The sequence below is a fragment of the Pholis gunnellus genome (genome assembly GCF_910591455.1).
Source record: "Pholis gunnellus genome assembly, chromosome: 10".
NCBI lineage: Eukaryota > Metazoa > Chordata > Actinopteri > Perciformes > Pholidae > Pholis > Pholis gunnellus.
The window spans coordinates 12,241,069-12,257,992 of record NC_136537.1 but is presented as its reverse complement, the minus strand read 5'-3'; the positions used below and the strand labels follow the sequence as shown (position 1 = coordinate 12,257,992).

General features: G+C 44.7%; 1 protein-coding gene across 1 annotated transcript in view; it reads left to right on the top strand.

Annotated features, from left to right (window-relative positions):
• Positions 1 to 1,752: 1,752 nt before the first annotated feature.
• LOC306701893 (A disintegrin and metalloproteinase with thrombospondin motifs 2-like) overlaps positions 1,753 to 16,924 on the top strand; it is a gene marked incomplete at its 5' end in the record, with an annotated part of 104,965 nt that continues 89,793 nt past the window's right edge. Inside the window, 2 exons of the mRNA XM_079167328.1 lie at positions 1,753 to 1,840; positions 3,330 to 3,739. Coding sequence (XP_079023454.1) covers positions 1,753 to 1,840; positions 3,330 to 3,739 — 498 coding nt within the window. The remainder of the gene's footprint in view (positions 1,841 to 3,329; positions 3,740 to 16,924) is intronic.

Below are 16,924 nucleotides of genomic sequence, written 5' to 3'. Positions count from 1 at the left end.
TAATATTTAGGTGACATTTAAATCACTCTGCCTTTGGGTTGCAACCAAGCTACACTACGCTTAACTAACTAAACTGTGCAGAAAGTGTTGGAAGAGAGTCTTGGTTAATAACATTAAACAATACTTGTCTCTTACTGACTTCAAAGAGAAGTCAGCTTTATTATTCTGTAAATTGACCTAATTGATCAATTAATTAATTTAGCCATCAAATCGTCAATTTATTTATTAGTTTTTGACTCGATCAGACAAAATAAGCAATTTGACAAGGTTACTTTGAGCTTTCCAATCACTCTATTTCTCATAAACTAAATGATGAATTGATTAATCAAATGAAATTATCAATTTGATGTTGTTTTCCACAAATGCCATATTGTGGGCTAATACCACAACGATTTGTAGTATTGACTTTAGTATGATACAATGTTGCTGGAGCTATATATATATATATATATAATATATTTTAAACTAACTGGGGTCAGGACCCTCCTGCATTCTGTGGAGTCGTAGAAAAGTGGTCTCATTGTTATGTGGTTTGTCATTGGTTGGCAGTTTCTGCAGCCAGTGTAGCCGACCTGCAACGTGAGACTATAGTGCTTCTTTGGAGCTCTGTGTGATGGTTTGTGTTGCTTTAAAAATCTGGGCGCAAAAAGTAAATAAAATCTGAGCTTTTTTAAATTGACACACTGCTAATTGGGACTAAACTTGATACCTGTCTTTGGTAATATTCAAAGGTTATTTGTTTTTTTGTGTTAAAAAAAAAAAGTGTTCAGTGTTATTTATTTTATATTTTTAAAAGAAAAAAAAGAAAAGAGAAGAGAAGATGTTCCTGAAAATGAAATTGATTTTGTTCATATCAGTAGTTTGCCTTATGCTGCTCATCGATGTTTGCAACAGTATAAGATTAGTGGTCAAGACGTGTAAATGATGTGTTAAATGAGGGCAAGCAGGTTAGGGCTAGTAAGACTTTTTCTGTCTGTAAATTGGACCCTTGGGCCCTGAAAAACTGAGGGCATTTCCGCCAGTGAGCCACGCGGGGCGCTGCTGTTCACCCAACCTAGGACGCTTGACGGGATATTCAAAGTTTATGCAAGGCTTGCAGCACACCGGGGACCGGTGGAAGGGAGAGTAGGACAGTAGTTTTCATACCAGAAAGAGTGTCCAAGTTGCAAAAAAAACAAAAACAAAAAAAACTTTTGTCTCGCCGAATGCTGGAGGTGTAATAAAGCAGCTTGTTCGCTCATTTCACTGCATTTGTTGTGGATGCGAGCTTGTAAGCGGGCCTGTCAGTCAGTCTGCAGCGCGGCCAGCGCTCCCTGAAATATCCTCTCATCTCACACAGCGGAGACACACAGGGAGTCTGTGGGTGCCCGGATTGTGCATGTGTGTGCGCGTGTAGTGTCGGGGGAGTTGTCAGAGCACCAAGGCAAAAAGTGGGGGAGCACACACACACACACAATGTGAGACAGTAGTTGAGAGAAAGAGAGAGACATAGAGGAGGAAAGAGAGGAGGAGAGTTGTGTGAGTGGGAGAGAGAGAGAGAGCGAGAGAGAGAGAGAGAGAGACCTCGGCGGAGAGGAGGAGAAAGAGAGAGAGAGAGGGGAGGAGAGCTCCGTCTCTCCCGGTGCACTTGGCAGTCTAGTTGCGGGCTGCTGTGCTGTTGCTGTCGTGGCGTGGCTGGTCGCGCCAGGCGGGGAACTTCACCACACTGGAGCCCGGAGTCCCACTCTCTCACCTGCGCAGTTCGGAGCTGCCATGGGTCTCTCGCCTGGATTTACTGTCCTAATTATTTTACCGGCCTTTCTGCTGCCCACCAGCGGCCTTTACATCGCCAGTAGCGTTGGTACGTACAGTAGGGTTAAACGTGGTCAGTGTTTATGTTGTTCTATCTGCTGATCTCTTATCAGCAGGGCTGCACGGGGCTCTTCGTGCGCTCACTGGAAGGCTGGGGCTTAACGTAGCGGCAAAACATTGTTTCTTATGCTTGTGTTTAATTTTTCACATGCTTTTTTTTGCTGTTTTTGCAAACAACATTGTGGGACGCGTTTGCAACTTCTGTGCGTCTTGCTGTGGTGTTTGCAGGGTCTTTCCGGAGGTCTCTCAGCGGTGCAAGTGCAGTGTTGGGATTTGCGTTCTCCAATTGAGGGGGATAATGTTATCTGAGGTGTAAAGGGGGCATCAGATGCACCGGTTTAGTGTCGGATTTTGCAGGGAAGTAGTCTAACATTATCTGATTCTGCCGCTGTCGCATCTATCGATCTGTCACAGGACGCTGGAGTCGGATGTCAGCCTATTGATCACACTATTATCAACTCATCCCTCTAACATGTGAGCTAAAGAAATATTAACAGTGTGTGTTAGATGTAATCAGTCAGTCGACTTTATAAATTAGATATGATAGATGGATCACGTTGTAATGATAATAATAATAATAATAATAATAAAATACCACGTGCACCTGAGGACCACATACAGGTGATAGCCTTACTGTCTGACTGTGTGATGGCATTGACACCTTAACATGGCCTTGGTTCTGCGGTGTGTGTGTGTGTGTGGTGGGTCGCCTTTAAAATGCACCTGTTTTTAACTGTCAAGTACATGTTCCTTAATCGAAGACAGCTACATGGCCTGTCTTTAGGAGTTTATTCTCATGGTGAATTAATTTGCATGTAGTTAAGACACAGTAATGATAATTAAAGATGACGGGATAAATGACTCCAAAATACATTTCAACGTGCATCAAATCAATTAACAGCGCGCCACATTTTGTTTCCCTTTGCTATTCGGGCGCTGTCGAGGTTATAGAGAAATCACTTTCCTCGGATAGAGCCCGACAGTGAGAAAACAGCGTGAGAAAGTCACAATTAGCACCTTCATCTTGTACTGGCTTTCCTGTTGATGGTGGAAGGGCACAGGAGGTGTCAGGAGCGCAGCGCGCTCTGCTGAGGCTGCCTTTTCCAAACGCGCACTGCCGAGCACCGGGGTCGCCTCTGGGTGGGGCTGTGCGCGCGCGCGCGTGTGTGTGTTAGGTTACAGCTTTTATTTCTTGTATGTCTTAATGTGACGCAGAATAAAGAATGTAAAATCCCACGCGTGACATTTTTGTAATCCCTTATTTTTTCTCCCACCTCTTTTTCCATCCTCCTATTCACCCTCCACCCTTGACTCCCCATTTTTTCCACGGATTATTCCACATGCTTCTCCCATGATGTCTCCTCCTACCCCTGCTGTGGTTTCACATACGCACCAAATAAACAATGTTCCCACTCTCACCTGCCACTGCCTCATGCTGTTTCTCTCGTCTCTCCCTCCTCTTGCTGTCCTGTTCCCAGACTCCCTGCAGCATGTCCTGGGGGAGTATGGACTGGTGAGGCCGATCAGTGTGGACGCAGAGGGCCGCTTCCTGTCACACGCCGTCTCGGCTAGCCGCATGGCAGGAGGGCAGTCCCGTAGGCGCCGGAGGAGGGAGGTAGGAGTAGGCAATGATGAGTGGGAAGAACCAAAGGAAGAGCCTATGGCCTTGCAGCAAAGGCTTTACTACAACGTCACCATCTTCGGCCGGGAATTCCACCTGCGTCTGCACCACAATGCCAGGCTGGTGGCCCCCGGAGCCAAGATGGAGTGGCATGATGACAGCGACAGCACCCGGCACTCTGAGCCACTGCACGATGAATGCTTGTACGTGGGGGACATCAAAGACACACCAGGAGCCTCTGTGGCTATCAGCAACTGTGACGGCCTGGTGAGTGGACAACCTGTGTTACCTCTTATCTGCCTGACTGCTGCAGTGTTCACTGAAGTCACTGGAAAGGTGCCTGAGGACAGAATGACATGAGGGGGAAAGGAGATAAGAAAAGCCCCTTGACTATGTCTTTGTCCCTGGTGAATGTTAGATAGCCTCCGAAGTTGTCTTGGGGTCAAACTTATGATTTACACGTCTTTTCTCCCTGATGTCCTCCAAACTGGTTGTAACAACAGGCCTGCCATGAGAAATACATGAGTCATGTTTTCATCCCTCTGTCCTCTGCCCCTTTTAGTATGCTCATGTAAAAGGGGGAAGGGATTATTAAAGGAATACGCTTTTGTTTCACTGAGAACCTCGGTATTTATGTCTATATCTCAGCACAATGCTTTTAGAATAACATTTCGCTGACTTGTCCTGTACGCTGTAGGACTGGACAAATAGCAGACACTTCAACAGCATTTGAATTCAAGCTGCCACCATCAAATATTTTGGTTGCACAACAGTTGCTAAAAGAGCCTGAATTGTAAATGCTTTTAATAGAGCTGATGATGAATTGAGGAAAAAGGAACAGAGATGGCAAACAGTTGGTGAATGGATTTCGGCAAGGGAGAGAAGTGAGATGTAGACCGTGTGAAGAATGTTCACAGGAACCGCTAAGATGAGAGGATGCAGAAAGATGGAGACCGGTGACCGAGGAAGACGAGGAAGGGGCAAGTGTGAAAGACAAGTCTTGTGGCAGTGGGACAAAAGGCACGTAAATACGAGTAAAAATGGGCCAAGGATGTGTACAGGGCATAATGGGATTGGTGGGTGGTGTTCCCCTCGTTATGAAAAGTGTTCATTAGTCAGCCGGATCAGCCCGCCGCTGGAGCTGAGTAGCAGCGACTGGATCCGTTTAGGGTTGAGGACACAGGGGACTGAGCAAGCAGCTGAGAGAGCAGGCAGGGAGCCAGGACAGCACAGGCCTGACATGCCCACTTAGCCTGACACAAGCAGCAGCAGCAACTCACTGCTGCTGCTGCTGCTCGCTCCGGCCCGTCACTCCAGGGCCTTTTGGTAATTTCTAGGAAAGGTTGCTGTCAAAGCGTAGTTGGTTATAGATAACAGATCACCAGTGTGGCTGACTGCACTGCCAAGCATGCCAGGATTTCAAAGGATGGGTTCACACGTTTTCAAGTCTTTCTTACATAAAATAACACTCATATGCCTGAGTGTATGTAGAACACGTTTTCTGTCCACATTGGTGTTTCCTATTGTGACTCCAATTTAAAAGGTGGGGCAGAAAATCCACAGTCCTCCCGATCTGCAGAATTGCATTCTTAAAAGTACCCTCTCGAGTTTTTGTCCACTAGTAGTGCTACGGAGCAATGTTTTAACGAGCCGGTCCTCCTTTCGTTTGCAGCATGCGCATGCACAAAGATGGGCATGTATGCACTTGAGCATGCGGGTGACGCACTATGCTATTCCGTTGTTCAGTTGGTGATGGTGATTTAGCAATGTGCCAACAAGTTTTATGATGGAGGAAATACATTCAACACAGTTGTCAGGCCTCAAGGATTCACACTATGCGTTTTGGGGAAACATACTGAATGTAAATGTAACTTTACAGGTCACCTTTTTAATGTGCAGTGAAAGCTTCTGAGTGACTTTGACAATCAAAGTTAGATGAGTTATGGTCTTTTTTTTTAAGTACAGAATTATAATGTTTTTAATGTCCCTCCACCGCAACTTAGCAAAAATATGTTGACAGAAGAAACAAATGTAATATATGAAAATATTCACTTTATTTGTCTTACTCAGACTGCTGGAGTCTCATACTGGCTTCAGTACACTTTTTTTTAGTCCCCCACCACTTACACTAGAGCTACATTAGAAAGGGATCTCTTCAGGGCCAGTATGGACCGGAGGAATTATGAGCACGCAAGTGTTTTTTTTAAGACGGGCGTGAAACAACTTTTAAAGTGTTTTTTGAGGCTGTTTTAATAATGTTATCTTGAAACGGCTGAGGAGTAAAACAATATTGTTACAGTAACAATTTACAAGACAAATATTATTGATATGAGCGCTATAATATCCACACCAAAGAGTCGAAAGAAAAAAAGGAAAAGCCCTTTTAATAATCACATTAGCGCTGTCCACTTATATTTAATTTGTTTCTCTTCGCCCCTGAACAACTCATGTCATTACTAATCAATTCTTACAACCTCCTCAGGCATGCCAAGAAATAAAGCCAAGCTCTGTCGGGCTCTGCCCACATCTGCCTTTTTAGACCCAGAGCCACGTAGTCCAGCTCTGCCCTGCTGTGCCCACTTCCTCAGTGACCCAGCCACCTGGTTAGAGCGTCTTCTGCCCTGCGTTACCATCCACAGCCAAGAACCGCTCTGCTGGCTGTGATCCAGGGTGTGTGATGGCGGCATGGAGGGAGAGAGCCAAGACAGGGGCAGATAAGGTTCAAACCAAAATGCAAGAAAATAATGATAAAGAGGCAAAGGAGGGGGAATGAACAGGGCAAAGGGTATAGATTTCAAGAAGTAACAAATGACCAGAATAAATAATAGAGCATGAGAAAGCACAGGGAAAAAAAGGAAAATCTTTGAATGGACAAATGACCTTTGGAGGGAATTGGATTTCTGTGAACAGAAGCTGTGATCAGCTGGTTAGTTCTTTGAGAGGAGGCTGCGCTCTGTACAGTATGAGAACTGGGGAGTGTGCAGGGCAAAATGAAATTAAACTGCAGCTGAGACTGTGTTTCTGTGTTTGTGTGTGCAGAGTGCAGAATGGGGAACTGCATGAATCAAACAGAATAAAAACTCCTAAGCTTTTGAGGTTTCAACTTCGTGCATGAATGTTGGTGTGTGGAGTGTCTGGCAACAACTGTATTTGTAGGTATGAATTAGGGTTGAATAATTCATCGTGGCTTTGAAATAATTGTCTACTTACTAAGAATGACAAGACATGTCACAGTAGGGAAAGATGGCTGAATTCCATTTAGCAGCTTTGGTTTCAAAAGTCAAAAATATCTGCTGTGAAAATGCCTAGTTATTGGTTTACCTGTTTGACTTTAAAACACCAATCTGCAAATAATCAATCAGTAAAATGTATGTAGTCGTTCTTTAGTCCTTGTTAGATAAGCAGGTACAATTTAAATTTGGAGGTGGTGGTTTAGTTTCATTTTGTCCGTCTTTTCAGACACACAAATGCTAAAAATGACAGAAACCTGCAGAAATGTTTTTCGGCAAGAAGGTGTCGATTTCAGCACAAAATCACATGCCAAGATCTCAATTCCTGAACCACAATTCCATGTGAATGCATATGTGCATGTGTGTGTGTGTGTGAACCGCTGGCCCCACTTGTGGTCTTTCCTTCAGCCTCACCTACAGTATTTGTTCAGAGATGTGGAGGCTGTGTTCGCCTGATTTTGTGCACATGTGGGTGTGAGGTCAGGTGCATTCATGTGTGTGTGTGTGGGGGGGGGGGGGGGGGGGGGGGGGGGGTCTTTTTAGGATCTTCTATGGAATGTTGTGTGTCAGCAGTGCTTTTCCTATTTCTAGAAGAGACATAGTAATGGGAGTTACACAATCATGGCTATTTAATTTCTTCACGCTAAATAATTCGGTCATTGTGATGACCTAAAGCAGTTGAGTGGGGACTGTTACACTGTACACCGTGTCAGAGAGCAACGCTGTCAAACTCTCTGCTAGAGACGCATTCACTTTCATTTTGGAAGTTCATTCATTTTCATCAAATAATTGAAATTTTGATGAAAACTTCAGTAAGTACTTCTGCTGTTTATGAGCCCTGTTTACTGGAGAATAGTCCGAGCATGTTCTCCACACAGGAGTCATGATGTAACAAGGTGAAGAGGCCTTATCCTTTTACAGAGATTCTGTTAGTATTGTATGTGAACAATTCTAGACTCTTAATGCTCAGCATGCACCAATGCGACCCAGCTAAAGGTAAACGAGAGAAACTGGGAAAGAAAGAGAAGAATCAGACCATCTTTAGAAAATGCAAAAAGTAAAATGTAGACTATGTAAAAGTAAAGACAGACAGAGGGAGTCAAATCCTTAAAAGTGTTAGATATCCTCATCATCCACCAGGATATACTTATCTTTTAAACCGTGTACAGATACACATACAGCGTTAATGTTAGAGCTGTGAAGCAAAACATTTCATGTCAACAGATAATCTTTAAATAATCCCGGCAACTGAAACAAAGGGCCGTGATTAATACGCATAATTGAATAATTAATTACCACACTTAGGAGACAAATACTTTACATGTTGCACTCACTTGACAAACACACACACACACAAGAACATACTCTCGTTGCACTGCAGATATCTATCCCCAGTGTGTGGCGTCCTGTCTTCCAGATGGGCCACAGCTCCTCAGATAATCAGTGACTCCTGACAAATGGTGGGTCAGTTTCAGGTTACCGTGGGAACAGAGGGTCACCCAGGTCTGTGGAGATGCACGCTGGCCAGAAATGAGATCCAGCTGGGTGAGAAATGACCCTCGTGTCTCAGAGGTTTTAAGAGAGGAAGAGGAAGTGCGTTGCCTGTCATTTTGGGGGTTGCTCCTAAAAATCCAGGTGGGTGCACACCTGGATTACGGGGAATGTGTTTCCACAGCAGTGAAGCACATTTCACACCTTAACACACACACACGTGAGCACTGCACACTTTTGCTGAAGTGGGAATTGTGCGAACAACACACGCCACCCCTATACAGCATGGTCAGATGCTCAGGCACACAGCGGGGACAGGCAGCTGCCAAAAGCAAAGTTCCTGGGAACCGTCTTTACCTCGGATGCATGACAAAAAACCTGCGCATACATTTCTCTAATTGTCTCCGCCCCTCGCTCATCTCGCTGTCTTCTCTCGCTCTCTCTGCCTCGCGCTTCTTGGCCAGCAGCGCTAGCAGGCAAGCAGGAGAGCTCTCCTAATGATGGCATTAAAAGAGTCAGGAAAATGACAGAGCAAGAGAGAGAAAAAGAATGTGGCAGACAGCTTTTTGCTCCCCAACACCCACAGATTCAGAGCGCCGGCAAAAAAAAGAAAGAGCCAGCAAGAGACAGGGTTCCTTTAGTGAGCAGTCTTTGTCTGTTTTTAGCAGCAGCTCTGCTCCCAAGCGGTGATCAGACAAGTGGTGTTGAGGGTTAAGGGTATTGCCCGCTGTCTATGCAGAAAAAAGTTTAGAGCCACGAAGTTATAGAACAGGTCTCGCTAACTAGAGGATATTTTATGTCTGCTATCTGCATAGTATGGGCATCATCAGTTGTTGGCAGGTAATTAGCACTGATCCTGTGCAGGTGTTGCCCTTTGTATATTCTGATATGCCATATTTATGTTTGGCTGTGCGCTTCAGTCTGTTCATGTGTGTTATTAGCGCACAGCAGGAATGCTGGAAGGCGACCGTGTTATTTTGGTGCTTTCATTGAAAAGACTCAACATCAACAGCAAGGAGAAATGCCAAAGCATTGACAGGTGTTTTATTTATTTCTTCACTGTGGGCGGATGCATGGAGATGGCAAATAATATACAAATATTATTCAGGGTTACAATACTAATTTTAATGTAGGGACGCACAGATACAATACAGATATCGGACATTGGGCCAATACTTCAGGTATCCAATGGGGCCAAGTAATGTACAGTCTGTATACTTTATATTCAAGTTTTGACCAATTAGTTGCTGCATTATAAAGGTTTACAATTGAATTGTAATCCCTGTTGATTTGGAAGATTTTTTTACCAACTTGCTGGTGTGTAATAATTATTTTAATAATACAAATTGAAGAAAGCAATGTCAAGCCTGATGTTGCCTTAGACGTGAAAGAGTAATCCCAGTCTCTTCCACACAGTGAGGCATACAGTTTATTAATTTAACACTCAGGTCCGAAAAAGTCAGATTGCTGCATCCGTATATTTTACCAGAATTAAAAAGATTGTAAAGTCGCTTCACGAAACACACGCACGGTCTGGATGTGTGGTACAAATACACCCAGCTCTGTGCCAGCACAGGGCTTAATCATGTGAGAGTGTGTTGACAAAGGGGGGGGGGGGGCCCCATCACAATTATAGCCCCAGAATTACACTAAATGCCAGCGACACGGACACTTGCGCTAGCCATGGCCCTGGAATACACTCAGTCATTACCTCTGCATTAGGAGTCAATAGAAAAAGGCAACCCATCCATCCATTCAGCCAGCCCAGCAGTTTAGCTTGGTCAGGCGTGGCAGCTCACTGGGCCCTACAGTGTGTTATTCCACCCCGGGTCACACGATAAGCAGCTCTCAACTATAATCAGCTCAAATTGAAATGATGACATCAATTACAGCACGGTGCACAGCTGTTATTGACCCAAGCCCTCACCGGCTGCGTAGAGTAGGCTGTGTACAGCTGATGGTTGAGGAGCGCCTGCAGGAACCGCATGGCTGGAGGGAGGGCCAGGTGTAGCGAGGCCAGACTGCTGAGGCATAGTATCAATGGAGAGACGGACCGCGAGAGAGAGAATCGAGAGTAATCGGTATCTGATTGCAGGTTCCACCCTGCAGTGTAACTCCACTCAAACACACAATTATTCAATCTAGAGCTATTATCAGACAGAGAGAGAAATAGAGGAAGAGAGGGAGGGAGGGAGGAGGGAGGAAGAGAGAGACAGAGAGCAAGCTCATTCTGAGGAACACTATACAGAGAAAAAGAGTGCTTTTACCAGAGCTGTGATTACTGCCGCTCATACAGTGCACTTAACCAGCCCCCTTGACTCTCTTTCGTCTCGCTCTCTGTCATTCACAGAGTGCTGGTTTGTTTGAGTGGTTGAAATAACAGGGTTCATCGGAGAAAATGGAGCAGCGGAACCCCAGTGATTATAGCGAAACACCTCTGTGATGTCACGATAACAGCAGGTTGTTTTGATACTAGGATCTGCTCCAGCACACTGGGATGATGAAGTGGAGACGGAATCATTCACTGTACATGTGATGATGTCATAATGAAATACTGTGATGTCACGGTGATGTTCCAGACTTTAGGCTTCATGTTTAACAGTGTTACAGTCATTGCTTGTTCTTTTGGTTCATATACATGCAGTGTCTATGGACAAAAGGTGGTTGAAGTGCAATCTTAGAGGGTACACAGTAGTGATTAACTAATTATTACTCACATTACTTACTTCATACCATTCAAACCGCACATCTCTACCTCCATCCCAGTGTATAGGTGAGTGCAGATTCCCCAAGCAGGAAAATGAGAGATGCAGAGTGGTGAAGCATGAATATAGGAATGTTAGGCTACATGCCTTTGTATGTTGAGTTTGTGTGGATAGCGCAGTCCAACACATTGTCACTCCCAGCTCAAATAGAAACGCTTTGTGGCCCTAAGCTTCAAGCAATGACTCTCTGCGTAACCCTTTACAGTCAGTTTTGGACGTGTCGAGGGAACAAAATCTCTTAGTTAGGTTTAGGAAAAGAGCGTAGTTGCGACTGAACTGACAAAATGTCAATGTTAACTCTTACTGTTGTTGTTGTTATACTATTGTTTCACACAGGACACGAACCGCAGTCTATAGGACTATGCATTGCCATCTGTACTGTGGAAGGCAAAATCTTAATGACAAAAAGAATTTCATGGTCAGAGCAACACATTTAGTCCATCATGTCCTGCAGATTTGAAAGAATCAGGGGTGACGATGAGGAGAGAATAGCCTGTACTGTGGTGGTGCAAACAATGGAAGTATTCTGCAAAGTAAATGGTAATAGAACAGCCCTTTAATGGAATAGTTTTTTCTTGCCTGCTGGACAGTCATCACCAGCTCGTCAGTCAGTTAATCAGTCAGCCAGCTAGTCCCACAGGCCGCAGGGCTGTGCAGGAAACTGATCGATGCTAGCTACATCAGCAGTTCTCCAGCTAACGGGCCCCAGCAGCCTCTGTGGACGGTCTTGGAAACAGGACAAGACATCCTCCTCTGTGTTCTATCATCCTACCAAACCCTTCTGCCGGCCTACCCCCTGGCTGAACCAGTCTATGTCTCCCGGGGGCCACCGCCTTTTTACCTCCCATCCGCCACACAGGTGGATTCGTACTCTTAAAGTTTTCCCTACATAAGCCGCACGAAAAAAAACACAACATGAGAGAGAGAGAGAGAGAGAGGATGAGAGAGGAAGCGAGGGAGGGTAGGGAGAGGAAAGCGGCAGTAACACAAAGGGGGAGGGAGGAAGAGCACGGTGGAATCTTAATGTGCCTAAACCTGAAGAAGAAGAACAACAGCAGCATCATAACGGTCGCCACCTGCTCAGTCAGAAGGGAGGGAGGAGAGAATCGTCCTGATTAGCATGAAGAAATTCACTTTTTATTGTCTCTTCCTCCCCGCTAAGGTCACTTTCCTGCTTCCAGAAGCTAGTACATTTCTCTAACCGATCACGGATATCTTATGTTTGCGGGTTGCTTTCACTGCATGGGCGCATACTTGAAAAAATATGTGTGCATTTTTTCCCAGCCTGATCTAATTAGTTATATTTGTTCTTCCTCTGGGTTGAATTGTTTAGCTGTTGCATTTGTATTTTCTGTTTGCATGTTCCTTAATGGAACAGAGCCGGTCTGTCTGTCTGCATCTTTGTCTGTCTGCGTACAGTTTCTATGGTTGAAAATCATTTTGCTTGGCAGCTAAGCGGCAAGAATCGCACTTCACAACAGAAACTCACACCCTCCTCATCTTACTAAGGCTGCTTGTTTTTGTTTTCTGCCACAGAGAAATAATCACTTTTTCTCTCCCAGTGTTTTATGTTTGGGGGGTTTTGTCAGTGCATGAGGCGCTTGGGAATTGTTAGTGTACCAGCATATGTAATATATTATATAATAATATATTGTATTCTAATAACTGACTCTGTGGGGGCTGGAGTGGAGCAGCAGAAACAAAGAAACACATCTAGCGCTTTGATCACTGTGACTGATCATCTGCCAGAGTGTACAAGGAAAGCTTTGGATACTGCCTTACAATTATGTAAGATGTAATGCAGACTTTGAGATGACCTTGTCCATGTATAGCTCCGTGTGAGATTGAGTTACCGAATAGTTGGGCTTCCGAGGTGTGCTGGATGTATCTTCTGGATCAGGGACAGGGCCAAGCATCTTATCAACACTTGCCAAAGCAAAAGATTTAGTTAGCAAGTGGGGCTGGGCTATATTTATCACCCTATTAATTAAACCAGTCTTCTGCTGAGTTTAAGATTAACTTTCGATTAAAATTCCCTATTAGGAGACACAACAACCAAGAATTGTGTGATGTGCAGACAGATGATCTATTCAAATAGAAAGATGATACAAAAAGAGACACGCATCTTCAATCCTGTCAGTCTAAATCCTTGTAAATCCCACAGTGTGAAATGTTTACAGCTTATATCGTGAGTCAGTCACATTCATCACTTAAAATCCCTAATTTATGAGGATACCAATCAGAATCATGTCTTTTGCATTTAGAGAAGCAACAGCGTGTGTGACAAATTGCTCGTTCCTGGGGATAGGTCTAATTACTGGGGAAAATGCAAGCGCTTGCATGGCTATGCTGGTAATTCCTCAGCTGCTAAAAGATTTAGTGGTATTTGCCATCTTTGTGGCACCTATCTTCTTTGTGTTGGACTTTAAGTGACACTAGCTTACCCCTGTCTCGCTCACTGTATGGCCAAAATGGCTATTAAGTGGCCAAAGTAGCCACACTTCTGATGTTGTTACCTGGTGCAAAAAACAAAAAAAATTCCTCAAAGAGAGCGCTCGTCTCTCCCATGTAACTATCCATCTTCTGATACCAAAACAACAGCATGTGGCGTGTTAAGCTCACTCCAACCCCACTGTGTCTACTTCGCGAAGGGGGCTGTCGCCTGACAGACTGTGATTGCCAGAAACAGCTTAGCTTCTGTGCTGGGATTGGTATTAGTACATTGTCAAGCAATGTAACTTATCAACAGTATATCAAAGTTTCTGAATTTCTTATTGAGGAAATTCCCGATCATGATCAGTGTTTTGTATGGTTTGTATATGGGCGAACCCCGTTTTGCAAGTATGTGACGCAAAGCCTCGACTTGCCTCTGCTCTGTTGAAGTGTACTTGAGCAGGTCCTTACTAGCTGCTCACTGACGGCTGCTTGCAGCCAGTCCTGACCTGCTGGTCTCCCTGGAAAGAGAACAGAAAGGCATGAGCTGGGATCAATATAGAAGCATGTTAATAGTACGCTTTTTTCCCACTGCTTTATATGTTTGTGCATTTGAGTGAGGGCTGTTGAGGCCTCCTACACCGGGATGTATCAGTTTAAGTTAGGAGCGTGTGGTGTCATTTGTGTGGCTTAGTGTGGCACTAAAGTGCATTAAGGTGCTCAGCTATTAAAATAGGAATGAAGGAGGAGATGAATGATAAAATAGCTCTGCTGTCAGACTAAGTCTATTATTGGCTATGTTAATGGCCATAGCCAAAATTGTGCATTCTTCTAACTGCTATCCTCTCTCTCACACACATACACACACACACACACAGACACACAGACACAGCTCCTCTAACGCTGCGATGATTGACAGCATCACTTGGAACACAAAGAGAAATGATTTTTTTCTCAGAAGCTAATCCTTTGCCTCTCTCTTTCACACGCACTGACACTCAGACGCAGACACACTGGGGAGAAGGGACTTATTGTCAGGTTGTGCTCTATCTCCACAGTTCATTTCTAATCCTCTTTCTCCCTTTCTTTACTGTCTCCTACACACACACACACACACACACACACACACACCACCACCACCCGGTCTGTAGTCTAGCTCTAGGCTGGGATCCACCACACAAGTCCCCATGGTGGCCAAATCAGTGAGACTGGCAACATGGTGAGAGTGGAAGGAGACGGCTGCATGTGAGGCAGGCTAGATGAGGAATGAGATACAATTCAAATGAGACACACTGGAGAAGAGGGACTAATGGAGGAGTAGAGCAGAAGGAGGTGTTCTTTTTTCTTTGCTTTTTCCTCTCCTCTGCCGGCAGCAGGGTGCTGGCGGGGCGGGTGTGGCTGCAGCTGACTGATGCGATGTGACAGGGCCCTCCTCTCTGTCCTTTTTGCTGCTGTGTGACAGTGTGAAGCCGCCATCCACCTCCGTCTCTTTTCCCTCCTTCCCATCTCTTCATCTCTCTCACCGGTTGTGTGTGTGTGTGGGGAGGGGGGGGGGGGGGGGGGGGGGGCGAGGGGCGCAACACCATAAATAAGGAATAACAGCTGTCCAAATATGAATTTCTTCAAGAATTAATTAAAAAAAATGTCCAAATAAACATTCGGAATGATTAAACATGAAAGCAAACCTGTTCGTTCTGACCTCAGTGGACTTGAATTTAGCATTCTTTACTCTTCAAGTATTGATTGGAGTTGCATATGAGCGGCGAGGTATTCGAGATCGCATTTAATCCGGACATTTAGGAAGTAGGCTTCCTCGAAATCTTTTGAGGCAGTATTTGCAGAGCACACATTTCTGTTTTAGAGCAGGGTGACCTCCCAGTTAGCACTTGTGTAGCCGCGTTGGCCTGTTTCCACAGCCACTCTGTGCTGACCGAGGCTCTATCTGGTCAAGGAATTTCTCAGTTTAGGGTCAGTCACACTGACCGGTCTTCCACTGTGTATAGCCTGTTAAAGGCCAAGTACATTCTTTTCTATTCCGTCCCACTACCTGATCATTTTTATGTTTTTCTTTGTGGTTGCGTTGTGTTTTTCTTGAGCCATTAATAGGACCATTCACAGTATTCATACACTTATACTGAATGTCCAAGTCGTGGTAGGGATTGCTGTTTTTTATGGCCCTTTTTGTCGGGGATATGCCTCACTCAGCCCAGCATGCATTGTTAGAAGCTGCTTTGTCACTCCGAGTGCCAATTTTGGAAAATGACTCAACGCAATCAGCTCGGAAATTGCCATTGCCTCCAAATGTTTCGTGGGATTCTGTATTACTCACACAGTCTTCGTTGTAGTAGTGTTACTGTAGGGTTGTCACTTCCTTGGGTTTCCCGCCAAATAGTTGGAAAGCAAAGTAGTCTCATAATTCCTGTAGATGAAGGTTAGAAAATAATTACAGCAGAGATTTGTTTTGCTAAGGCCCTTATAATTTGTACATGGGGACAGGAGGCCGAAAGCAGAATGGCAAATTGACTAAAACGTATTTAATTTCATGTTTTTGGTAGTTTCCAGTGGCTCGTTGTTATTCTCATCTTGTTCTTCTGCTTGGTAACTGTGCACGTGTCATTGCCTCGCAGGTTTCATCACCATTAGAAGTGTTAAATCAACCCCTGACTAAGTAGGACGAGAGGTCTAGAGCCTGAGAGAGGCAGAGAAAGGAGGCTCAGATTGGGTTGATGTTTTGAGCTGAAGTACTTTGTGTCTGATGTTTTTTTCTCTTCTTGCTGTTTCTCCCTCCTCCACTGCCCATCCATCTTTATCTCCCTTTTGCCCTCTCCACGTCTCTCTCTCGCTCCCTCCCACTACAGTGCGTAGAGGTCATAGCCCCAGCTGAGCCACAAGCTGTTGTTGCCTTACACTGACTACTCTACCTGCTAATATGACCAGCGAGCCCAGTTTATTACTCTCAAGCTCCGCATGGGGAAGATCACACAGATTGCTTTAATAAAAAGATAGTGTGGGATTGAACACGAACAACCACACCTGGACGGGCATTCATCATTTTAGTGTTAAGGTGGAAACCTGACATCCACAGTAGTTTTATGTTGATGAAGTATTGGATGTTTAATAGAGGAGCTTTTTTACAGTCAGTGTGTGTGTGTAGGAGAGGTATTTCTGGGGGTGTTTGTATGGAAAAATTACATTTTCATTCACAGATGTACCACCCAGGCACATTTAAGGGCCTCAGAATTTCACATTTTGATCTATTTGAGCTTTTGAATCACTAAGAATTTGTTCCGGTTCAGACAGAGTTAAAGGACGAGTTAAAGGCAATAACTGAGACACCTGGATGGTGCCGGGGTCAAACCACGGTGCCGCCCGATCCGACATGGACTGTAAAATGACTTTCTCGTGTACGTTTTGGGTCACTTAAACATGCAAACGGTCGGGGTAGAAAAATGACTTACCAGAGAGGGACTTTAATGTGCGGCAACAAGCTCTACCTTCTCTTTCTGGGAGTGCACTTTGTTGTTTGTTACTGG